Consider the following 26,871-nt stretch of genomic DNA (forward strand, 5'->3'; position numbering starts at 1 on the left):
GAAGTGGGTTTCGCCCGGAAGGATACGGTAGTGTTTATTAGAGACAAAAACACCGAGCTAAATTCAAAGTCAAATGAAGAAAATATGAACGGTATGCTAATAAGATGCTAGGATAAAGATTTTTCCATCGAATTTGAAGCACGTAGAGTGCCTGCAATCGCCATTTGTCTGTAAAACGCCGGCCATCATGATCCACGGGAAAATTTTACAAAGACTTTCCGTATCACAACTTCCAAAGCTCATAATTTGTTCTAATTTTGAATATTTTCAGAAAATTATTTGACATTAATTGCGCTATTTACAAGACCTTTTCCTTGATCTGGCGGCCACCTTCAATCGAGGTGCATTGTGGGAGTCCAGGGAGCAAAGCCTATATCGGTAAGAACGTCAAAAAAAAAAAATAAATAAAAAACAAACAAACAAACAAACAAACAACATCAACAACAACAACAACAGCAACAAAACAGAATTTTCTTCTGCAAGGAAAAACAAAACCTTTAAGTTTTCCGGGTTTGAGGACAAAACAATCCACCGTTACTTATTCCGCTTACGGTTACCCTACTGAAAGTGTTGGCCCTGGACGCCCCCCAAATGTATTACAATTGTTGATAACCGCCAGATCACCAGAATGGTCTATCGTATGTCGCCAATCCTTCGGTATGAGTGTACTCCAAATACTCCATGGAAGACACAAAGGCGACTATACTTGGCCAAAATTGGATAAAGCAGGATATAATAAAACAGAAGTCATTGCAAAACACGTTTCGTTTCTTTAAAATCACTTTTTCATATGCATGTGATAGAGCATTCCCTCAAATAAATAAGAACCAGAGCACAAGAAAAATCAATAAAACGAAACATATAAGCTCTCGCTACAAATGCGCCGCATTAGCAGTTGTACTTGGCAGTACTTGCTAAACAAAAAAAAAGCTAATAGCGACCAAACAAAACTTAGTACAATTCCAGATACCCGGAAAAAGAGAGAGAAGGGTACGCGAGTCAATTCCTCCTTTTCTTTCTTCAGACTGTTTGAGTATCGCGTCAAACGTTTTCTCGTGCTATGTGATTGACTGCGAGTAGTTATTTTATGTGGTTATATTTATAACGCTGTACGTCGTGGCTTAAGCAAGCAAGCCAAAGAAAGAAGAAACACTACAGTGAATGACAGCACGTGGATATGTTCATCTTGCTCACGTCAGCGCAGATCAAGAATTGGACTATACAGCCATGAGAAAAAAAATCCAAAAGGAATTAATCGTTTTTGACTGTTACGAACTCTACTTTTTAAGCATAGTTAGTCAAAAATGAAGCAGGCCAAAAAAATCTCGCCAAAACGTGGAGACACTTGGATTGTTTTTTTACTTAAAAACATGAAAATTCCCCCACCTCCCCCCCCCCCCTAAAAAAAAAATGTTGAGAGTCAGTAGTCAAACATGTCTCGAAAATCTTGTACAGTTTATCGACTTGAACATTGTTCGGGAGGGGGGGGGGGGGGAATTAGGATTCTAAGATTCTTTTTCGGACCTTAAACTATTGGCAATTGTCTAAATTAACAACAAAACTTTTTACAAAACCGTCAAGTGTTCCGAAACCAATTCAGTGGCCAGGATTGTAGCTTGTGAGTCTCATAACATCCTAGAGTCTTGCTTCATTTCTGAACTAGCGATGTCATAAGGAGCCACATCAAACACTGGCAATGCTCCCATCTTAGTTGTGTGAAATCCAACAACAGTTTGATGCCACTTGTTGTCTGATACCTGTGGAATAAAGATACAGTGAAAGAGTTAGTCAAAGCCAGCCAGTAAATCAGTCAGTAAGTCAATCAATCAATCAATCCGTCCGTTCGTTCTTCCATCCGTCCATCCATTCACTGCCCACGCACTCATTCTGATTCATTCATTCATTCATTCATTCATTCATTCATTCATTCATTCATTCATTCATTCATTCATTCATTCATTCATTCATTCATTCATTCATTCATTCATTCATTCATTCATTCATTCATTCATTCATTCATTCATTCATTCATTCAGTGAAGGAAAGGAATATCTTGAAAGAAAGTCCAAGGATTTCCACTTGGGACATGCCTGTACCATTCTACAGTAGGGGAGTTCTGCGTCCTACTCATGTAAATTCAGAAACTTAGCAGTATCTTCAATTAAAGGCAATGCTTTTAATTTTCAGGATGCACGAGACTCATACAGCGCCCCTGAGCACTGGCAAAAAATTCCAAGTCCTCCTGTTCTTTTACCTATCCCCCGCCCCCTCCGATAAATAATGAACGATTCCTAAACGATTTAATTTTGTTTTGGTATGTATTCAAGCCGGGCTTTGTGTGCCAGATCAGAGGAGAGAGATGAAGTCTCTCTCTATAGCATTGCAGCTTTAATATTAAAACACGAAGGGAAAACTTCTGATGTTTTAATATAGCTTTTAAACTTTAGGATTAAGCCCATATAAAAATTTTAATTTGTTTGTAAAACAAACCGTGTCACTAGTAGCACTAGTGAAAATAACTGAACCATACGGATTTATATGGGAAGGGACAGACAGACGGAAAGAGGAGTGAACATAAGGCTGAAACCAATAGGGCCATTGAGAGACTAACCGAATAATCAGACAAAAAACCCCATGTATACCAGCCGAAATGAACAAACCACATGACCGAAAGTCGACCCAGCCCATAACCGAAAGATCATCATAAGAAGCCAATTGCACGGTTATAATTAGTTTGAAAAGGGCTATTAGTGCGTATCTCTTATTAGAGTTTTAATTTTCAGTCCTCTGTACATATAGACATTAGATATGACCGCACGACCGAAGGAACAGCACCAAATGCCAATTACACGGTTGTTTTTTGAATTGAGGGCTTCTTCGTAATGTTTTCATACAGCTTTTAAATGGTTTAATTTTATTCTTTATAACATGTTTATGCCCATGGATAGCATTGTTCGCTTATAGTCATTTTCATGGTTCTTAACTTAGGAGCAGATTTAACATAGAATTAAGAAATAATTTAAAACAATAAAGCATTATTACCATAATATTAAGGCTTTCAGTGTCATCAATTTTTCCACTTAAAACATCAAAGATATTTTTACATTGCATTTAACTCGTTAACGGTACAAGGGTTCAGCATAGTTTTTAACAAGGAGAACTTAACTACACCGCTAACTATGACATTTTTTCGCTCTCTCACTAAATTAAAGGCGCGCGCGCTAACAATCAATCTCAGTTTCGAGATGGTCTGGATACTAGGGTATGACGTTGCCGTTTGAATAAAACGTCGTGTTCAAATAATGTCGCGAGCCCGGTTAGATCAACAAACTTAACTGTTTTATCAAAAGAGCAAGGTAAAAAGACTCAGTTAAAGCTGTTAAAGTTTCAAAGGTCAGCTGTTAATTTGCCGTTCTTCAGCTCCGTGTTTCAACATTTTACATTTCCAAGTTGTTTCATCTACGAAAAGACTTAGTCCAGCCAGCTGTAATAATGCAAAATAAGAACTGTTCTTCTGCAGACGCCGGACACTCCAGTACAAAGAAATATAAGTTTATAATTTGCTGAAACTGCATAGAATGATACTTGTCAGCTCAGGCACGTTGGGCCAGCTGTGGTGCCGCAGTTTGAAACGTGTGGTAGAGAGATTCACCCTGAATTTATTCATAATTTTCTCCCTCGCTAAGATGTTTTCATATTTCCTTCGTGGTTTTCCATGTTTGGCATTTTTTGAACTCCCTACCGGGTCTGTTCACTGTGCCCCTGACGAGATTGACAGACCTTCTGAGCAGACGTAGCTTTATTTTGCTTTAGTCACTCTATGCTGTTTCTTAATTATTTTTTTGGTGAGCTCACTAAAATACGTGCATAAAGTTTTTAATAATTACCTAACATTAAGTAATAACTCAACAAAAGCTCGTCGTTTCTCACTCGTTCCGAAAAGATAAGCATTTTAAGTTTGAATTAAAATATCAGAAAATCGATGCATATAAACACCTATGACTATAAACAAAAGAGCTGTCCACTCGGTCGTTCAGCTGTTCATCTCGTTTCGCGGGTTCGTTCACTCGGTGTTTCGTTCGTTCGTTTTTACCGGCGAGCGCTCGGTGGACCGTTTGTTCGTTAACTCGATCATTCGGCCATCCGTTAACCCGTTTAAATGTTCGTTCGCTCGGGCTTCCGTTTGTTCGTTCGTTTGCGTTTCTGGTTTGTTCAGTTGTTCCTCCGCTTGCCCAGTTCTTTTTGCTATCCATGGGCATAAACATGTTATAAAGAATAAAATTAAACCATTTAAAAGCTGTGTGAAAACATTACGAAGAAGCCCTCAATTCAAAAAACAACCGTGTAATTGGCATTTGGTGCTGTTCCTTCGGTCGTGCGGTCATATCTAATGTCTATATGTACAGAGGACTGAAAATTAAAACTCTAATAAGAGATACGCACTAATAGCCCTTTTCAAACTTTTTATAACCGTGCAATTGGCTTCTTATGCTGATCTTTCGGTTATGGGGCTGGGTCGACTTTCGGTCATGTGGTTTGTTCATTTCGGCTGGTATACATGGGGTTTTTTGTCTGATTATTCGGTTAGTCTCTCAATGGCCCTATTGGTTTCAGCCTTATGTTCACTCCTCTTTCCGTCTGTCTGTCCCTTCCCATATAAATCCGTATGGTTCAGTTATTTTCACTAGTGCTACTAGTGACACGGTTTGTTTTACAAACAAATTAAAATTTTTATATGGGCTTAATCCTAAAGTTTAAAAGCTATATTAAAACATCAGAAGTTTTCCCTTCGTGTTTTAATATTAAAGCTGCAATGCTATAGAGAGAGACTTCATCTCTCTCCTCTGATCTGGCACACAAAGATGAAAAGAACTTCTGTACGCTGACCGGGTGGTTTCTTTCTTAAGTTCCATCTTGTGGGAGTGAATTTTTTTTTGGTTATTTTGTCTTGTTTTGTGCGTTCAAACAGGTGTCTGGTTCAGAACTGAGATATTCCTTCACTTGATATCAAGAACAAAAAAAGCGTTTCAGTCCACAGAAACATCCTGTAACAACGTTTTCTTTTCGCGTTTGTCGTTTTACCACTGAAAATGGTAGGTAGAATTAAGCCGGGAATTAAGAAAAAGATGGACAAAGCATTCATGTTACTCTTTAATTCTCCGAATCGTTTTGCTGAATGCCAAAGAGATTTTATTAAGATACCATCCACAATAGGTTAATGCGACTTTTAAAGGTTTTCAAAGAGCATACATGGAACTGAATCAAAACTAAAGCAGACAGATTGCCAGACAGCAGACAGAGGGTTGGACTTGAAACTCTTTACACCACTACATCAATAAACACAGTATTCATTCATACTTACGGGATGTGGACGCCTTGAAAGAAAGGCTGCCAAAAAGGAACAAGTAAATCCAACAAAATAAAAACATGGCTAGCACTTGTACCGTAGCATGCTAATGACATTACTCTCATACCACTAATGCTTTTAAGTTTGAACGAAACTAATGGCGTGGCCGGATAAGGGAACGCTAAGCTTCACTAACCCACTTGTGAAATATGACTTCGTGTCCTTGACTTCAGGTGTTTATTTAGGAGACGTACACAGATTCCAAATAATCTACGCAACACTTTAAATATCACCCTCGAGGGGTTAACTCCCCCCCACCCCCACCTCCCGAGTTTTTGATAGGTTTTGAAGGGCAACGCTAGTTATCCCTTTTCCAGACTGTCACAGACCAATTATAAGAAATTTTAGAGATTTTTCAAGTTTCCATTTTGTTACGGAAAAACACGTTGAAGTTTGAACGCGCGAACTGTGACAGGCGTTTCCACTTCGATTAACCGTAGCAAACGTATTGTTCAGTTGCCTTTGCAAAATAGCTCATGGAACATTACCGGCTTTCAACCAATCAGAGCGTGTTTTTGAATGGAAAACCAAAATAATCAGTTCTGGTCTGCTGAAAACCTTTAATTGAAATGACGTTATTGCTCAGGTATTTGTTTACCCGCACACGGACGATCTGTATAAATTACACGAAATCATTAGTGCTTGAAAAACAACCGCGGCTTGTTGGCGGAGCACCTACAGCGATCAAGGAAACGATATACTGCATCTTAATCTTTCAAAGCAGCAAAGCAAATATGTCTGTGAAGGTAAATTGGCAGACAACAAGACACACTATCAGAGAAAGAACCAAGTTCATGTTCAACAACCATCTCTTCAGTGATGTGAAGTTTGTGGCTCGTACGAGCGATGGTGAAAGTGAAAGTAAGCGAGCTATTCCTGCTCACAAGTTCGTGCTGTCGATTGGTAGTCCTGTGTTCGAAGCCATGTTTTACGGTGAGTTAGCAGAGACCAGAGACACTATCGAACTTCCTGACTGTGAGTACGATAGTCTATTGGAGTTTTTTCGATACATGTACAGCGATGAAGTGAACTTAAGCGGAAGTACTGTAATGGGAGTGTTATACTTGGCTAAGAAATACATGGTGTCTTCTCTTGTTGACAAATGCACAAAATATCTACAAGATAATTTAGATGCATCAAATGTTTTCGACATTCTGCCAACGGCTGACAAGTATGAAGAGAAATACCTGGTGGATCAATGCTGGGAAGTGATCGATAAACAGACAAAAGCGGCCGTCGATTCGGATGGCTTTGTGACAATTCAAAGGTCCATACTTGAAGCGGTAGTCGTTAGAGATTCCCTGAGAATCGAAGAAGTCGATTTGTTTCAAGCTGTTGATTTTTGGGCAACGAAACAATGCGAAAAGAATGGTTCAACAGCGAGTGGCGAGTTGAAGAGAAGAATTCTCGGTGAAAGAATTATTAAAGCAATACGATTTCCAGTGATGACTCAAAGGGAATTTGCAGCTGTTGTCGTTGAAAAAAGAATTCTTACTCCAGATGAACTGGTAAGATTTTTTCAGTATTTCAGTTCAACATTGACTTCTCCAGTGGGATACACAGAAACTAAGCGATCTGGTCCTGTTCTTCGTTGTCGCAGATTTGAATCGGTTGCGGAAACTGATTGGTGCTACGATGACAGACAGGACTTTGTAGGTTTTACTGTGGACAAAGACATCACCTTACTTGGAGTATGTCTGTGTGGAAGTAACAGCAACGACTACACGGTAACATTGAAACTGTGGGACAGAGGTACTGGCGAACTAGTTCAACTAATGTCACAAGTTACAGGAACGTTTTCTTCTAAGCTTTTGGAGTACAAAGGAAGTAACTATTATGGCTTTAAAGTTTTGTTTGACTCTTCGGTTGGTTTAAAGAAAAATACCGAGTACATAATTTCAGCTTCTATAACTGGCCCACCATCTTGGAAGGGCGTTGGTGGCACTGCAAGTGTTCAGACGTCTGGTGTAACATTTCAGTTTCGTATGGTTGTTTTTTCTCCAGACGGTTTTAGATCAGATGATCTGATTGGTCAATTTCCTGAATTTCTGTTCTATGTTTAAGTTTGATTTTAAATTAAACGGTAATTTGATGCAAAAACCATCGTTTCTGATTAGATTTCTTAAATCTCGCTGCTTTCATGCTGTGAATCGATTAAGACAGCATTTCAAGACAGCATTCCCAAGTGTTTTTAAAAACTTTAAAAAGGTTACAATTTTTCCAACCTAACTTCACCTCAGTTAGGTTGGATTCAAGTTAGCGTGTATCAGGAGTTTTCGAACAACAGTGCAAGTCAAGTCTCCGTGTCCTGTCCCTCGTTGAACCCAAATTCGACGTTAGAATCTGTGCCGAATTTTATCACACCAACGTGCGTTCCTTCAGCAGACACGTTCAGTAGCTTGGTAACTCCAGCGAGAAACACTTGGACGTCGCGCCACGCGTTTGTTATGCTACTGGACGCGTCCAAAACGAAACCAAGATCGAGAATACATGGATCGTCTACTTTCTCTGTAGGAGAAGAAGCGTAACGCATACAGTCAAACCCTTTAACTGAAGAACCCGGCTTACGGTAGCGTAAAGAGATCGCAACGGAATAACAGACAAAGACCAGTTTCAAAGTGCAAACATCTTCGCGAGATTGGCTACGTTCATGCGAATAGCTTTTGTACCCGGGATTGGTACAGTTTTTGAGCCGGAATGTCGCGAAGCAAGCATAGGTACCCATTCCCTTTGCAAGTGATTTTTTAAAGAGTCAGCGAAAGAAGAATCGTGAGTTACTTCTCAATGGACTAGTTTTCGCACCACTCCAAGAACAATATGGAGCTTTAGCAACGACGACGTCAAACGCCGTCGCGATTACTCCAACTCGCCTTAAATGTCAAATGCAGATTAGTTTTTAAAATCCTGGAGACCGCACCCAAATTTAAAAAGAAAAATAATAATTCGTCATCGTGTGTTTACATCCTCCATAAAACATGCCATCAGAAAATTTCATCAAGTCCTAGTCAACAGTCGAAGAGAAATTTCGTATCTCCGCGCATTCATGTAATATCCTCTATTTTTCTGTACCCAGTTGAGAGGCTGAGGAAGTCATCTGTCTTGGTGTGTGCTGACAAGACTTCTATTTCGCACGGAAGAGTATTGATCAGTGAGGAAGGTGGCAGGGGCTAAGCAATTTCCAAGTCGAAAGAACTGCAAATTTGACTTTTCATCAGTGAATGGCATGTTGACAACCAAATTCGTAACAGAAAAAAAGGTGTCGTGAAAATTAAGAGTGGCACAAAGAGTGCAGGCGTGACGGGTGAAATGATAGTTCGTTGCAAAGCGATAATTGAAAGATCTGTCGATAGCTTAAATCAACAACTGTTTAGTAAATGCTTAGCGAGTGAAATCAAATGATCCTAATAAAGAACTTCTGTTGCGCTGACCGGGTGGTTTCTTTCTTATTTTCCACCTTGTGGGAGTGAATTTACTTGAACTATTTTGTCTTGTTTTGTGCGTTGAAACAGGAGTCTGGTTCAGAACTAAGATACTCCTTCAATAATATCAAGAACAAATAATGCGTTTAATTCCACAGAAACATCCTGTAGAAACGTTTTCCTTTTGCGTTTGTCGTCTTACCACTGGAAATGATAGGTGCAATTAAGCCGGGAATTAAGAAAAAGATGGACAAAGCAATCATGTTACTGTTTAGTTCTCCGAATCGTTTTGCTGAATGCCGGGGAGATCTTATTCAGATATCATCCACAAAGATCATTCAAGCGACTTTTCCGCATGAAAAAACCCAATCAACTTAGAATTCTAAAAGCTGAGTATTCTGCCCTCTCTATCCATTCTTGGGTTTATTTAAATATGGTTTTCAAAGAACATACATGGAACTGAATCAAGACTAAAGCAGACAGATTTCCAAACAGCAGACAGAGGCTTGGACTTCGGACTCTTTACACCACTACATCAATAAACACAGTATTCATTCATACTTACGGGATGTGGACGCCTTGAAAGAAAGGCTACCAAAAAGGAACAAGTAAATCCAACAAAATAAAAACATGGCTAGCACTTGTACCGTAGCATGCTAATGACATTACTCTCATACCACTAATGCTTTTAAGTTTGAACGAAACAAATGGAGTGGGTAAGCGAGCGCATAGCTTCACTAACCCAAGTTACAAGTTCGTGTCCTTGACTTCAGGTGTTTATTTAGGAGACGTATATAGATTCCAAATAATCTAAGCAACACTTGAATATCACCCTCGAGGGGTTAAACTCCCCCACCCCCACCTCCCGAGTTTTTGATAGGTTTTGAAGGACAACGCTAGTCATTCATTTTCCAGACTGTCACAGACCAAATGTAAGAAATACAAAACATTTTTCATGTTTCCATTTTGTTATGGAAAAACACGTTGAAGTTTAAACGCGAACTGTGACAGGCGTTTCCATTTCGAGCAAACCTATCGCCTTTGTAAAAAGCTCATGAAACATTACCCGCTTTCAACCAATCAGAGCGTGTTTTCGCTTATAAAGCGAATAAAGCGCGCTTTCACTAAATATTATTCCATGAATAGTTTATAGTATTCAGATGTAGGTTTTTTCGTAACTTCCTCGGACTAAGGAAAATATTACCTCCCTTTTGATCTTGAAATACATAGGAATTTTTGTAACCGACAAACTAGGAATAAGGCGATGACAATGGGAAATGTATTTGAGGCGGAGGTAACAAAATTGTTTTATTATACTTAAGAACTTCTTTTGAGTTTTCATTTACAATTTTACTGCCGGATGATTGTATGTTTCGGTCCGTCTAGTTCATACACACCATGGACGAGGCGAATTTGTAAAGATGAAGCTTCTGTAAATTCTGAATGGATTCTTCAAGCCCAAGAATTTCAACACGTTAGCGGTATTATTGAGGAACAGCGAGAGCAGGGAAGTGGGTTTCGCAGGGAAGGATACGGTGGTGTTTATTGGAGACAAAAACACCGAGCTAAATTCAAAGTGACATGATTTTCCTGAAAAAAAAAATATGAACGTTATGCTAATAAGATACTAGGATAAAGATTATTTGGTTCGAATTTGAAGCACGTAGCTTCAAAAGAGCGCCTGTCTTCGCCATTTGTCTGTAAAACGCCGGCCATCATGATCCACGGGAAAATTTTAGAAAATTTGATCACACGCTTTTTACTACAAAGACTCTTAGTCCCGCTTCATGACTTCCAAAGCTCATAGTTTGTTCTGATTCTGAATATTTTCAGAAAATTAATTGAGAATAATTTGACTATTTACAAGACCTTTTCCTTGATCTGGCGGCCACCTTCAATCGAGATGCATTGTGGGAGTCCAGGGGAGAAAGCCTGCATCGGTAAGAACGTCAAAAAAAAAAAAAAAGCAAACAAACAACAACAACAAACAGAATTTTCCTATGCAAGAAAAACCTAAACCTGGTATGAGGACAAAATATCAGATTTTTTACCTTAACACTACAGCCACTACACTTCTTCACAATCCGTTATTTATTCTGCTTACGGTTACCCTACTAAAAGTGTTGGCCCTGGACGCCCCCGGTTGTTCAAAGTGTGGATACCTTTATCCGGGTTGATAAATCACCGTGATCCAGAGGATAAAATGTATTATAGTTGGAGCCATTTTATCCGCTGGAAAGCGATTTATCAACTCGTGTAATGTGGATGACGTTACCCAGTCGATAAATCGCTTTCCAGCAGATAAATTTACTCAAACTAATACATTTTATCCGCTGGATAGTGATTTATCAACTGGATAAAGTTATCCACTCTTTGTACAACAGGGGCCAGGTCTATCGTATGTCGCAAATCCTTCGGTATGAGTGATTTCTACTCCAAATACTCCATGTAAGACACAAAGGCGACTATACTTGGCCAAAATTGGATAAAGCAGGACATAATTAAACAGAAGTCACTGCAAAACACGTTTCGTTTCTTTAAAATCACTTGTTCATATGCACGTGTTAAAGCATTCCCTTAAATAAATAAGAACCAGAGCACTAGAAAAATCAATATAACAAAACATATAAGCTCTCGCTACAAATGCGCCGCGGTAGCAGTTGTACTTGGGAGTACTTGCTAAACAAAAAAAACTAATAGCGACCAAACAAAACTTAGTGCAATTCCAGATACCCGGAAGAAGAGAGAGAAGGGTACGCAAGTCAATTCCTCCTTTTCTTTCTTCAAACTGTTTGAGTATCGTGTCAAAAGTTTTCTCGTGTAATGTGATTGACTATGAGTAGTTATCTTGCGTGGTTTTATTTATTACGCTGTGGAAACTGATTGGCAAATACGTTCGGGACTTTTGGGGTTTTTTACTTTAAAGCATAAAATTCCCCCTCCCCCTCCCCCCTAAAGAATGGTGAGAGTCAGGATTCAAACATGTCTCTAAAATCTTGTACATTATCGACTTGAACATTGTTCTGGGACGGGAAAATAAGTTTCTAAGATTCTTTTTGGGACCTTAAACTATCGGCAATCGTCTAATTTTGCAACGAAACGTCTGCCAAAACGTCAAGTGTCCCGAATTCAATTGGCCACGATTGTAGCTTGTGAGTCTCCTAATATCCTAAAGCAAGACTATTTCAAATTATAGTTCTCTAGCAGTTTTTTTGTGTGTTCGGCTTATGCTTTATAAAATGATTCCAAGGTTTTAGTTTCTGAGTGATAACTTAAGTGTAAATACTCGAATGAGAGCTGTCTAGCACCACTTTTCTGTGGCGCTGTTCATTATGCTATACACGGCGTTTCTTACTTTTGAGTCTGTGTCTGCAATCCTAAAGGGTGACCAATCAAATGGAAGCTACTGAGTATTACTTTCCTGTGGTACTGTTTATTATGCTGGAAAAAGTGGCTTTTACTTTTGAGTCTGTGGATGTAATCCTAAAGTGTGACCATTGAAATGGAAGCTACTGAGCATTACTTTCCTGTAGTGCTGTTTATTACATGCTGAAAACGGTGCGCCCGGTTGTTGATAAAATTCTAATTTGTGAAAATTCAAGGGAAACCCATGAGCAGTAAACCTTTCAGTTGTGCTGTCATTTGTTTTCTTCCTTCAATATTTTGCAAAGTAAGGTTCGGAATTTTTTGTTAAAAGTTTGAACTTATTGGCACTCCTAGGATTGAAGAAAGGAAATAGGGTCCTCGGGTAGCTGGAACCAGATAATGTTGTTACACAAAGTTTTTGTGGGTTTCTCTGCAATATTTTGTTTTGTACACCTAATAAATAAAACACATTTTTCCGTGTTAAGTAATAAATTGGTGTATAGAATTTCTGCGTCCATTCTCTTCACCTAATGTTAGTCAATTACTACACTACAAATGTTTTTTTGCTGACATGCCCATCTTGCCGCAGAAGACTTCGACTTGAAAAGTCTTTTAAAACTTTTAAGTTCAATAATTAGTAGTAGAAACAAACGGGCCCAATTTCCAAGACAAAATCTTGCTTCATTTCTGAACTAGCGATTTCATAAGGAGCCACATCAAACACTGGTAATGCTTCCATCTTAGTTGTGTTAAATCCCAGTTTGATGCCACTTGTTGTCTGATACCGGTGAAATAAAGATACAGTGAAACAGTTAGTCAAAGCCAGCCAGTAAATCAGTCAGTAGGTCAGTCAATCAATCAATCCGTCCGTCCTTTCATCCGTCCGTCCATCCATTCACGCACGCACGCACGCACGCACGCACGCACTCATTCTCATTCATTCATTCATTCATTCATTCATTCATTCATTCATTCATTCATTCATTCATTCATTCATTCATTCATTCATTCATTCATTCATTCATTCATTCATTCATTCCTTCCTTCCTTCCTTCCTTCCTTCCTTCCTTCCTTCCTTCATTCATTCATTCATTCGAATGAATATATTGAAAGAAAGTCCAAGGATTTCCACTTGGGACATGCCTGTACCATTCTACAATAGGCGAGTTCTGAGTCCTACTCATGTAAATTCAGGATGCATATGACTCATAAAGCGCCCCCCACCCCCCCCCCCCCCCTTAATAACTCAGCAAGTACTGCGGATGATCCCTTGTTACTGAGCACTGGCAAAAAAATTTCTAGTCCTCCCGTTTTTTCACCTATCCCTCCCCCCCTCCGATAAATAATGAACGATCCCTAAACGATGTGATTTTGTTTTCGCATGCCTTGTTTAAGCCGTAAAGTGCATTAGGCGAATTGTGCTCATGTAGTCGGTTTTCGAACAGAGGCCTTGTTCAGCCTCTTCCTCAGGCTCTTCGTTTCGCATTTTGGTCAAAGGCGAGCGCGAAACGCGAGTGACTGGTGACGAAGCGCAAGGGACCACGGGAAAGATAAAGAAGAGAGGAGAAGCGCCGACTCTCCCCCTTTCTCCTTCCCGCTGTCCTTTTCGCGCAGAGAGAGAGAGAGAGAGAGAGAGAGAGAGAGAGAGAGAGAGAGAGAGAGAGAGAGAGAGAGAGAGAGAGAGAGAGAGAGAGAGAGAGACGTATGGGTACGAGGCAGGGCCTTGTTTACGTTCGCATGGAAAACCAAAATAATCCGTTCTGGTCTGCTGAAAACCTTTTAAATGACGTGATTGCTCAGGTATTTGTTTACCTGCAGGGGACGCTCTGTATAAATTACAGGAAATCATTAGTGCTTGAAAAACAACTGCGGCTTGTTGGCGGAGCACCTACAGCGATCAAGGAAACGATAAACTGCATCTTAATCTTTCAAAGCAGCAAAGCAAATATGTCTGTGAAGGTAAATTGGCAGACAACAAGACCCACCATCAGAGAAAGAACCAAGTTCATGTTCAACAACGATCTCTTCAGTGATGTGAAGTTTGTGGCTCGTACGAGCGATGGTGAAAGTGAAAGTAAGCGAGCTATTCCTGCTCACAAGTTCGTGCTGTCGATTGGTAGTCCTGTGTTCGAAGCCATGTTATACGGTGAGTTAGCAGAGACCAGAGACACTATCGAACTACCTGACTGTCAGTACGATAGTCTATTGGAGTTTTTTCGATACATGTACAGCGATGAAGTGAACTTAAGCGGAAGTACTGTAATGGGAGTGTTATACTTGGCTAAGAAATACATGGTGTCTTCTCTTGTTGACAAATGCACAAAATATCTACAAGATAATTTAGATGCATCAAATGTTTTCGACATTCTGCCAACGGCTGACAAGTATGAAGAGAAATACCTGGTGGATCAATGCTGGGAAGTGATCGATAAACAGACAAATTCGGATGGCTTTGTGACAATTCAAAGGTCCATACTTGAAGCGGTAGTCGTTAGAGATTCCCTAAGTATCGAAGAAATCGATTTGTTTCAAGCTGTTGATTTGTGGGCAACGAAACAATGCGAAAAGAATGGTTCCACAGCGACTGGCGAGTTGAAGAGAAGAATTCTAGGTGAAAGAATTATTAAAGCGATACGTTTTCCAGTGATGACTCAAAGGGAATTTGCATCTGCTGTCGTTGAAAAAAGATTTCTTACTCTCGATAAACTGGTAAGATTTTTTCAATATTTCAGTTCAACATTGACTTCTCTAGTGGGATTGCCAGAAACTAAGCGATATGGTCTTGTTCTTCGTTGTCGCAGATTTGAATCGGTTGTGGAAACTGATTGGCGCTACGATGGCGAACACGACATTGTAGGTCTTTCTGTGGACAAAGACATCACCTTATATGGAGTATGTCTATGCGGAAGTAACAGCAACGACTACACGTTAGTATTGCAACTGTGGGACAGAAGTAGTGACGTATCAGTTAAACTAATACCAGATATTAAAGGAACGTTTTCTTCTAAGCTTTTGGAGTACAAAGGAAGTCTCTATTATGGTTTTAAAGTTTTGTTTGACTCTGCGGTTTCTTTAAAGAAAAATACTACTTACGTAATTGCAGCTAAAATATTTGGCCCACCATCTTGGAAGGGCGTTGGTGGCATTGCAAGTGTTCAGTCGTCTGGTGTAACATTTCAGCTTCATCGAAGTGATTCATACAGTGTTAGATCAAATCACCAATATGGTCAATTTCCTGAATTTCTGTTCTCTGTTTAGTCATAGTTGATTGAGGGACTGGTTATGAAACCTTGCCATGTTCAAAGTTAATAACAATGGTGCTGTAATTTAGGTTGGAAGGGCCGCGACCGTGCACAATCCTTTTATCTTAGCTATCGGCTTGAACAAATAAAAAATATCACTCACCCAGTGAGGAAACAAAGTCGGCAATTAAAAAAATGCACAATTTTTCTCATGCCGTTGTACTGGTATTAGAAATTAAATCACGATCTTACAGTTCGATCTTTATCGATTTCAATATACAAGTATTGCAATTTGATAAAAAAAAAAACTATGTGTGGTGGGAGAGAAGACAACAGTTGTCGAACGCGGATTAATGAAGCAGCATCACGCGGCTATGCCAAGACTTTAAGCTACTTCATTTTAACAGTTTTACACTGTCTGATTGGAAGCTCGAATAAACATGCACAGAAAGCAGAAACTACACCTTTGTTCCAGCAAAAGTAAATAATTTTCAGATCGATTTTCAGAAATACTCTCAGACATATGTGTTTCATGAAAGCTGTTATCAGTGATTTATGTATCTTAGCTTCATACTGCTTCTCGCCGCCTTCTGTCACGCTGCTTCTGTACTATAATACCTGGTTTTAAAAACTTTTAAGCTTATCAATTTTAACAGCAACAAGACAATCAATCGCAACAAAATCTTAAATTAATTGTTAATATTTGAGTTGTAAGAAGGCAGTTCGGCACCTGTTGTCATCTAAACGATTTTTTTGTCACCTTCTATCGGTGCACGTTCTGTGTTTGATTGACTTCTATGTACACTTCCTGAAGCAATCGGGAGCCGGTGTCTTCTCCAACAAACACCACTCCACCCATTCCTACTAGCCAAGCTACACTCAGGCTTTCACTCTCTCGCCCCAACTTTCGCGCGATGAAAAAATTAAAAACGCCCCGGGGGAGGGGGACTCCCATATAAAAGTGACAGCGGTAATCATCAGAAGTTTTGAAAAGAATCCATAAAAGGTACCAGAATTCTGTTTTGTGGGCGTGATCCGAGTAATTTTTTTAATCCCTTAGAGGTACCAAATCAGTTGACAGATATTTGTTTCCTCTATAATACCCTAAAAGGTACCACCATACCTCTGATGGAAGTCATTTTAGATTTTTGCACCCTAAGTGGTACCAAACCACGAATTTTACGTCAATCACCCCTTCACTTCTATATGGAAGTCGGCCCACGCCCCCTATCACGAAGGAAAAACCAAGGCAATCCTTGCTTGTTATAGCCTCCCACGCAGTCGTTTCGAGAGGACTAGTATTTTCTCCTCCCCCACGAATCCCCTAAAAACAACTGCGTGGGAGGCAAGGCTTATTACGAGGAATACCTTTTCGTTAGTTTTAACACTAAATAAATAAACCAAACTGATAGCGAGGTTGACACTACGTCAAGGAGCAGTTTATTTGGGCCAAACGTTTAACTAGTACATCTAGGCTTCTTCAGGGCGAGAGTAACAAAGAGAAAATTAAAAAATTAATTGCTCTTCAAAGTTTACATTTGAACGTAAACAGAATTGGTTAACTGGTTAACGGTGAACGAGTGTAAATGGTATAAAGTATATAGCGGTTCATAAGATACATACTGAAGAAGTTGAAAAAATAATAAAAATGATTAATGACTAACGTTCATTTCGTCTTTATATCTTACTTACTTGGGCATATTGCCTGTGCCACCTCGTCAATTAGCTTTGGTACACCAGAAGCCTCGGAAACAGAGAACATGTCTTTGTTTTTCAGTCTGTCCATCTCTCGGTAGTATTTTCTAGCATCTCCTGCAGCCACATTGTAGATCACAAATCCTCTCGACTTTAGTTTGTCAGCTGGTATATGCGGATCCCCCGGCTCGGTTTGAGCGGCATCGGTCACGATCACAATTGCCTACGAGAATATAGTTAATCACCATATACGACCGCACAAAGAGCAAGACTGAAGCTCAAGACTGCAAATTAGTGGCAATGTTTGCCTAATTGGACCCTTTGAGGGCTTAGGATCAAGTAATAATTCTACGTGCAATTTCTCATTTCAATTCACTTTTTTCTCTACTTCCGTCCTATTATTCCTTCTTTTCTCTCATTCTTTCTTTTCCCGGATGGCAGCACCTCTCGTAATTGGGTAGATTGTCCCGGGGTGTTTTGCGCAGAAACAAATAAAACTAACAAACAAACGATAAAATGGAACGACTGGTACTTAATCAATACAATACGATACAACACTATACGTTACGATACAATACATTGTGAAACAATACCATATATGCATAGTTAGCCTGCGTGGCAGGACCTAGAACGGGGGAGGTGAGAGAGGGGGCGAAGCCAGGTGAGCGTGGAGGAGCAGAAAAAGGAGGCTTCAAACCCAAGGCTTTTCTCAAGTACAACCTCAGTTAGCTTTGATTCAAGTTAGCGTGTATCAGGAGCTTTGGAACAACAGTGCAAGTCATTCTCTAAGTCGGGTATATATAAGACATGCAAAATGAATGACAAAAGATAACCTACCTTTCGAACTCGTGGGTCTTTCCTGTAGCCGTACGAATTCGTCTCTTCATTACAAAGTCTCTCATTCGCATCTCTTAACCCCAAGTGTAACTGTGTATTAGCCCCTGGCACTGGTCCAGGAAGTCTAAGCACTTTGTCAACGACGGTATCCATGTCTTGTCCCTCGTTGAATCCAAATTCGACGTTAGAATCCGTGCCGAATTTTATCACGCCAACGTGAGTTCCTTCAGCAGACACGTTCAGTAGCTTGGTAACTCCAGCGACGAACACTCGGACGTCGCGCCAGGCGTTTGTTATGCTACTGGACGCGTCCAAAACGAAACCAAGATCGAGAATACATGGATCGTCTACTTTCTTTGTTTGGAGAAGAAGCGTAACTCATACAGTCAAACCCTATAACTGAAGAACCCGGCTTACGGTGGCGTAACGAGATTGCTACGGAATAACAGCCAAAGGCCAATTTCAAAGTGCAAACATCTTCGTGAGGCTGGCTACGTTCATACGAATAACTTTTGTGCCCGGGACAACACAATGCGCTCATTTTGTTACAGAATGTCGCGTAGCAAGCATAGGTACCCATTCCCTTAGAAGAGATTTTTGATAGAGTCAGCGAAAGAAGAATGATGCGCTACCGCTGCGCCCGCGCTTCCGATTTTAGAATTCGGTCACAGTGGATTACTTCTCCGTGAACTAATTTTCGCACCTCTCTAAAAACAATATCAGGGCAAATTATCGTATTAAACTTTGTAAACTCTTTAATTTGAAGCACGATCCATTTGTTGATTGGACAAGACGTTTTTATCTTCGACTGAGAAAACAACACTGAATATACGAACTATATTGCCCTCGAACTTCTCACGCTTTTCGCTTTTGCGTTCAACTGTAAAGAATGGTATCGACCAACACGGCGAAGCCGAGTTTCCTTGACAAGTGAAAAAACGTCCCTCGAGTCATAAGTGCGATACCTTTAGTAATTCATTTCTTTCTCGATAATCGTGATACTCGAATGTTGCGAAAATCGAGACTCCAAAGAGACTGTCACCTTGAGCGGTACTGTAATTAAACTGTGCGGAGCTTTGCATGTCTTTAATATTGAAAGAAGTTCTGTCGAAAAAAAAAATCGTGCAGAGCTTCCACGTCAAAAAAAAAAAAAAAAGAAATACATGCTGATAAATTAGACTAAAAAAAAAATATTCACTGGAAAATTCCACCCGTGATTTCTGATGGTCCGAACCTAAGTTCGCATTTTTAACGAGATATTTGCACCTCCGAAAACCAAAGGAATTGTTTTTTTAGTATTACGAAACTGACTTTGAACTGAAGGAAGGGGGTGGCATGGAAGGGGCCGGGACGCTTAGGAATTTGCCCTCGCATTTTTTTTTTTGGCAGAAGTACGATTTTTGATAGGTATTTTTAGGGGGGAGGGGGCGGGGGCTAAGCAACTCTTTTCAAGTCGCAAGAACTCCAAATTTGCATGACTTTCCATCAGTGGCTGACATGTTTACAACCAAATTCGCAAAAATAATAGGGTGCCGTACAAGGCACACGAAATGCATGCGTGACGTGTGAAATGATAGTTCTTTGTAAAGCGATAATTGAAAGATCTGTCGATAGCTTAAATCAACAACCGTTTAGTAAACGCTTAGCGAGTGAAATCAAGTGATCCTGATGAAAAGAACTTCTGTTGCGCTGACAGGATGGTTTCTTTCTTATTTTTCATCTTGTGGGAGTGAATTTATTTGAGTTATTTTGCCTTCTTTTGTGCGTTCAAACAGGAGTCTGGTTCAGAACTGAGATACTCCTTCAATAATATCAAGAACAAAAAAGGCTTTTAATTCCACAGAAACATTCTGTAACAACGTTTACCTTTTGCATTTGTAGTTTTACCACTGGAAATGGTAGGTGGAATTAAGCTGGGAATTTAGAAAAAAATTGACAAAGCAATCATGTTAGTGTTTAGTTCTCCGAATCGTTTTGCTGAATGCTGAGGAGATCTTATTCAGATATCACCCACAAAGATCATTCAAGCGACTTTTCCGCATGAAAAAACCCAATCAACTTAGAATTCTAAAAGCTGAGTATTCTGCCCTCTCTATCCAGTCTTGGGTTTATTTAAACAATAGGTTAATGCGACTTTAAAAGGTTTTTAAAGAGCATACATGGAACTGAATCAAAACTAAAGCAGACAGATTTCCAGACAGCAGACAGAGGGTTGGACTTGAAACTCTTTACACCACTACATTAATAAACACAGTATTCATTCATACTTACGGGATGTGGACGCCTTGAAAGAAAGGATACCAAAAAGGAACAAGTAAATCCAACGAAGTAAAAACATGCCTAGCACTTGTACCGTAGCATGCTAATGACATTACTCTCGTACCACTAATGCTTTTAGGTTTGAACGAAACTAATGGCGTGGATAAGGGAACCCTGTAAGCTTCACTAACCCTCTTGTGAAATATGAGTTCGTGTTCTTGACCTCAGGTGTTTATTTTGGAGACGTGCACAGATACCAAATAATCCACGCAACATCTTAACACCCCTCCGCCCTCCCGAGTTTTTGATACTTAAAAAATTCTTTCGAGTTTTCTTAAACAATTTTATTGCCGCATGATTGCAGTCTTCGGTCCGCCTAGTTCATACATACCATGGACGAGGCGACTTGTAAAGACCAGCCTCCAGTCAAATCTGAATGGTTTCTTCGTCTCCAAACATTTCAGCTTGTTAGCAGTATTCAGTACGTTGTGTTAATGGCATTAAGAAACAGTGAGAGCAGGAAAGGGGGTCTCGCTGGGGCGGATACGGTAGTGTTCATTGGGGAGAAAACACAGAGTTTAATTCAACGTCAAATGAACGGTAAGTTAATATGACACTAGGATAATTTTTCTTTGCTCGAATTTGAAGCACGTAGTTTCAAAAGGGTGCCTGCCTTCGCCATCTGTCTGTAGTATTTTCAGAAAATTATTTGACATTAATTTGACTATTTACAAGACCTTTTCCTTGATCTGGCGGCCACCTTCAATCGAGATGCATTGTGGGAGTCCTGGAAGCGAAGCCTGCATCGGTAAGAACGTCAAAAAAAAAAAAACAACAACAACAACAACAACAACAAATCACAATTTTCCTGTGCAAGGAAAAACAAAACTTCTACGTTTTCCGGGTATGAGGACAAAACAATCCGTTATTTATTCTGCTTACGGTTATCCTACTAAAAGTGTTGTCCCTGGACGCCCCCCCCCCCCCCCCCCCCCAATGCATCTCAATTAATGATAGCCGCCAGATCGCCAAGATGGTCTATCGTATGTCGCAAATTCTTCGGTGTGGGTGATTTCTACTCCAAATATTCCATGTAAGACACAAAGGCGACTATACTTGGCCAAAATTTGATAAAGCAAGATATAATAAAATAGAAGTCATTGCAAAACACGTTTCGTTTCTTTAAAATCACTTTTTCATATGCATGTGATAAAGCATCCCCTCAAATAAATTAAGAACCAGAGCACTAGAAAAAATTCGATATCACAAAACATATAAGCTTTCCCTACAAATGCGCCGCAGTAGCAGTTGTACTTGGGAGTACTTGCTAAAAAAAAGAAGCTAATACAGTAGCGACCAAACAAAATTTAGTGCAATTCCAGATACCCGGAAGAAGAGAGAGAAGGGTACACGAGTCAATTCCTCCTGTTCTTTCTTCAGACTGTTTGAGTATTGCGTCAAGCATTTTCTCGAGTAATGTGATTGACTGCGAGTAGTTATTTTATGTGGTTTTATTTATTATGCTGCACGCCGTGGTTCAGAAGCAAGTAAGCCAAAGAAAGAAGAAACACTACAATGAATGACAGCACATCGGATCTGTTCATTCTCCTTGCGTCAGCGTAGATTAAGAATTGAACTATACAGCCATGAGAATAAAATCCAAAAGGAATTAATCGTTTTTGAATGTTACGAACTCTACTTTTTAAGCATAGTTAGTCAAGAATGAAGCAGGCCAAAAGAATCTGGCTAAAACGTTAGGGACACTTGGATTATTTTTCTTTTACTTAAAAACATAAAATTCCCTCCCCCCCCCCCCCCCCCCCCCAAAAAAGGAAAACAATGTTGAGAGTCAGTAGTCAAACATGTCTCGCAAAGACTTGCACATTGTTTCAGTTTATAAGGTTCTTTTTGGGACCTTAAACTATCGGCAATTGTCTAATTTAACAACAAAACTTTTACCAAAACGTCAAGTGTCCCGAAACCAATTCAGTGGCCAGAATTGAAGCTTGTGAGTCTCCTAATATCCTAAAGCAAGTCTATTTTAAATTTAAGTTCTCCAGGAGTTCTTTCATGTGTATGGTTTATTAATTGTAGTACTTTCCTGTGGTGCTGTTTATTGTGCTGGAAAAAGTGACTCTAACTTTTGAGTCTGTGGATGTAATCCTAAAGTGTGGCCATTCAAATGAAAGCTACTGAGCAGCACTTTCCTGTGGTGCTGTTTATTATGCTATACAAGGCGTTTCTTACTTTTGAATCTTTGTATGTAATCCTAAAAAGTGGCCAATCAAATTAAAGCTACTTAGCATTACTTTCCTGTGGTGCTGTTTATTATGCTGGTCTGGTGAGCCTGGTTGTGGATAAAATTCTAATTTGTGACAATTCAAGGGAAACCCATGAGCTGTATACCCTTTAGTTATGCTGCCATTTTTTCTTCCTTCAATACTGTTTTGCAAAGTAAGGTCAGAATTTTTTGTCAAAAGTTTGAACTTATTGGTACTCCTAGGATTGAAAAAAGGAAATAGGGTCCTCGGGTAGCTGGAACCACATAACGTTGTTATACAAAGTGTTCGTGAAATTCTCCGCAATGCTTTTTTTTTGTACGTCTAATAAATATAACACATATTGCGGTATAAAGTAATAAATTGGTGTATTGAATTTCTGCGTCCATTCTCTTCACCTAATGTTAGTCAATTACTACACTACAAATGTTTTTGTCCGACATGCCCATCTTGCTGCAGAAGACTTCGACTTTAAGAGTCGTTTTAGGCTTTTAAGTTGAATAATTATTAGTAAAAGAAACAAACGGATCCAATTTCCAAGAAAAAGTCTTGCTTCATTTCTAAACTAGCGATGTTATAAGGAGCCACATCAAACACTGGTAATGCTTCCATCTTAGTTGTGTTAAATCGCAGAACAGTTTGATGCCACGTGTTGTCTGATTCCTGTAAAAAAAAAGATACAGTAAGACAGTTAGTCAAAGCCAGCCAGTAAATCAGTCAGTAAGTCAGTCAATCAATCAGTCATCAGTCAATCATCGTCCGTCCTTTCTTCCGTCCGTCCATCCATTCACGCACGCACTCATTCTGATTCATTGATTCATTGATTCATTCATTCATTCATTGATTCATTCATTCATTGATTCATTCATTCATTTATTCATTCATTCATTCATTCATTCATTCATTCATTCATTCATTCATTCATTCATTCATTCATTCATTCATTCATTCATTCATTCATTCATTCATTCATTCATTCATTCATTCATTCAATCGTTCGCTCGTTCGTTCGTTCGTTCGTTCGTTCGTTCGTTCTTTCGTTCGTTCGTTCGTTCGTTCGTTCGTTCGTTCGTTCGTTCGTTCGTTCGTTCATTCATTCATTCAAGGAAAGGAATATCTTGAAAGGAAGTCCAAGGATTTCCACCTGGGACATGCCTGTACCATTCCACAACAGGGGCGTTCTGCGTCGTACAAAGCCCCACCCCCTCCCAATAACTCGGCAAGTACTGCGGATGATCCCTTGTTACTGAGCACTGGCAAAAAATTCCAAGTCCTCCTCTCTTTTTCACCTATCCCTCACCCCTCCGATAAATAATGTACGATCCCTTAGCAATGTAATTTTGTTTTGACATGTATTCAAGCCTTAAACACATTAGGCGCATTGTACTCATGTAGTCGGTTTTTTGAACAGAGGCCTTGTTTACGTCCGCATGGAAAACCAAAATAATCCGTTCTGGTCTGCTGAAAACCTTCAATTGAAATGACGTGATTGTTTAGGTATTTGTTTACTTGCAGAGGGTGCTATGGGTAAATTACACGAAATCATTAGAGCATGAACAACAACTATGGCTTGTTGGCGGAGCACGTACAGCGATAAAGGAAACGATATACTGCATCTTAATCTTTCAAAGCAGCAAGCAAACATGTCTGTGGAGGTAAATTGGCAGACAACAAGACCCACCATCAGAGATAGAACCAAGTTTATGTTCAACAACCATCTCTTCAGTGATGTGAAGTTCGTGGCTCGTACGAGCGATGGTGAAAGTGAAAGTAAGCGAGCTATTCCTGCTCACAAGTTCGTGCTGTCGATAGGTAGTCCTGTGTTTGAAGCCATGTTATACGGTGAGTTAGCAGAGACCAGAGACACTATCGAACTACCTGACTGTGAGTACGAGAGTCTATTGGAGTTGTTTAGACACATGTACAGCGATGACGTGAAGTTAAGCGGAAGTACTGTAATGGGCGTGTTATACTTGGCTAAGAAATATATGGTGCCTTCTCTTGTTGACAAATGCACAAAATATCTACAAGATAATTTAGATGCATCAAATGTTTTCAACATTCTGCCAATGGCTGACAAGTATGAAGAGAAAGATCTGGTGAATCAATGCTGGGAAGTGATCGATGGACAGACGAAAGCGGCCGTCGGATCGGATGGCTTTGTGACAATTCAAAGGTCCATACTTGAGGCGGTGGTCGTTAGAGACTCTCTGAGCATCGAAGAGGTCGACTTGTTCCGAGCTGTTGATTTGTGGGCAACGAAACAATGCGAAACGAATGGTTCAACAGCGAGTGGCGAGTTGAAGAGAAGAATTCTCGGTGAAAGAATTATTAAAGCGATACGTTTTCCAGTGATGACTCAATGGGAATTTGAAGCTGTTGTCGTTGAAAAAAGAATTCTTACTCCAGATGAACTGGTCAGATTTTTTCAGTATTTCAGTTCAACATTAACTTCTCCAGTGAGATTTCCGGAAACTAAGCGATCTGGTCCTGTTCTTCGTTGTCGCAGATTTGAATCGGTTGTGGAAACTGATTGGCGCTACGATGGAAGAAAGGACGTTGTAAACTTTACTGTGAACAAAGACATCATCTTACATGGAGTATGTCTGTGCGGAAGTAACAGCAACGACTACACGGTAACATTGGAACTGTGGGACGTAATTTGCACACCATTTCCAGTTATAAGACAAGTTACAGGAACGTTTTCTTCTAGGCTTTTGGAGTACAAAGGTAGTACCTATTATGGTTTTAAAGTTTTGTTTCACTCTTCGGTTGCTCTAAAGAAAAATACTATTTACACGATTTCAGCTTTTATAACTGGCCCACCATCTTGGAAGGGCGTTGATGGCACTGTAAGTGTCCAAACGTCTGGTGTAACATTTCAGTTTTGTCGGGGTATTGCATACATTGCTAGATCAAATCAGCTGGTTGGTCAATTTCCTGAATTTCTTTTCTCTGTTTACCCTTAAATTTGATTTCGATTATTTGACAATCGTTAAATTCGATATTGCTTTCCCTGTGGTCCCCTAAACTATTTTTTGTCACCTTCTATCGGTGCACGTTCTGTGTTTGATTGACGTCTATGTACACTTCCTTAAGCAATCAGTTGCCGGTGTCCTCTCCACCAAACCCCACTCCACCCATTCCTACTAGCCAAGCTACACTCAGGCTTTCACTTTCTCGCCCCAACTTTCACGCGATCAAAAGTTTAAAAACGTCCCGGGGAGGTGGAGGACTCCCACATAAAAGTGACGGGGGTGATCGTCGGAAATTTTGAAAAAATAAATAAACCTAAAAGGTACAAGAACTCTGTTTTGTGGGCGTGGTCCAAACATTTTTTTTTTCTTATCCCTAAGAGGTACCAAATCAGTTGACAGACAATTACTTCCTGTCAAATTGTTCGGTTCAATACCTTAAAAGGTACCACCATAATTTTGACGAAAGTCATTTTAGATTTTAGCACCCCAAGGGATACCAAACCACGAATTTTACGACAATCACCCCCGTCACTTTTATATGAAAGTACCCCGCCCCAGGAAAATGCCCTTCCACAAAGGAAAAACCCAAGACAATCCTGGCTTATATAGCCTCCCACGCAGTCGTTTTTAGAGGACTCGTATTACGTCCTCCCCTACGAGTCCCCTACCACTGGAAATAGTATGTGGAATTAAGCCTGGAATTAAGAAAAAGATTGGCAAAGCAATCATGTTACTGTTTAGTTCTCCGAATCGTTTTGCTGAATGCCGTGGAGATCTTATTCAGATATCATCCACAAAGATCATTCAAGCGACTTTTCCACATGAAAAAATCCAATCAACTCAGAATTCTAAAAGCTGAGTTTTCTGCCCTCTCTATCCATTCTTGGATATATTAAAATAATAGGTTAGTAGGACTTTTAAAGGTTTTCAAAGAGCATACATGGAACTGAATCAAAACTAAAGTAGACATATTTCCAGACAGCAGACAGAGGGTTAGACTTGAAACTCTTTACACCACTACATTAATAAACACAATATTAATTCATACTTACGGGATGTGGACGCCTTGAAAGAAAGGCTGCCGAAAAGGAACAAGTAAATCAACAAAGTAAAAACATGGCTAACACTTGTACCATAGCATGCTTATGACACTACTGTCATACCACTAATGCTTTTAAGTTTGAACGAAACTAATGGCGTGGGTAAGGGAACGCTAAGCTTCACTAACCCACTTGTGAAATACGAGTTCGTGTCCTTGACTTCAGGTGTTTATTTTGGAGACGTACACAGATTCCAAATAATCCACGCAACACTTTAATATCACCCTCGAGGGGTTAAACTCCCCCACCCCCCACCTCCCGAGTTTTTTGATAGGTTTTGAAGGGCAAC

General features: G+C 39.8%; 2 protein-coding genes and 1 pseudogene across 3 annotated transcripts in view; 2 read left to right on the forward strand and 1 right to left on the reverse strand.

Annotated features, from left to right (window-relative positions):
- Positions 1-25,518, forward strand: part of LOC146474197 (BTB/POZ domain-containing protein 6 pseudogene) — a 34,482-nt pseudogene extending 8,964 nt beyond the window's left edge. Inside the window, exon 2 of the transcript XR_014866243.1 lies at positions 25,288-25,518. The product of XR_014866243.1 is annotated as a BTB/POZ domain-containing protein 6 pseudogene (transcript). The remainder of the gene's footprint in view (positions 1-25,287) is intronic.
- The window catches only part of LOC146474196 (vitrin-like), a 98,083-nt gene that overhangs the window by 10,543 nt on the left and 60,669 nt on the right, over positions 1-26,871 (reverse strand). The window lies entirely within an intron of this gene.
- LOC146474198 (BTB/POZ domain-containing protein 6-like) lies at positions 6,072-7,480 on the forward strand. The gene has a single exon (XM_085117506.1). It carries the CDS (start codon positions 6,142-6,144, stop codon positions 7,468-7,470), a length of 1,329 nt encoding a protein of 442 aa, XP_084973632.1. The 5' UTR covers positions 6,072-6,141; the 3' UTR covers positions 7,471-7,480.

This window comes from Pavona decussata, unplaced genomic scaffold (genome assembly GCF_977016875.1).
Source record: "Pavona decussata unplaced genomic scaffold, jaPavDecu1.1 SCAFFOLD_91, whole genome shotgun sequence".
In the NCBI taxonomy this organism is placed as follows: Eukaryota; Metazoa; Cnidaria; class Anthozoa; order Scleractinia; family Agariciidae; genus Pavona; species Pavona decussata.

Coding starts and splice junctions, on each gene's coding strand:
- LOC146474198 (XM_085117506.1), top strand. CDS start 6,142: ATGTCTGTGAAGGTAAATTGGCAGACAACAAGACACACTATCAGAGAA.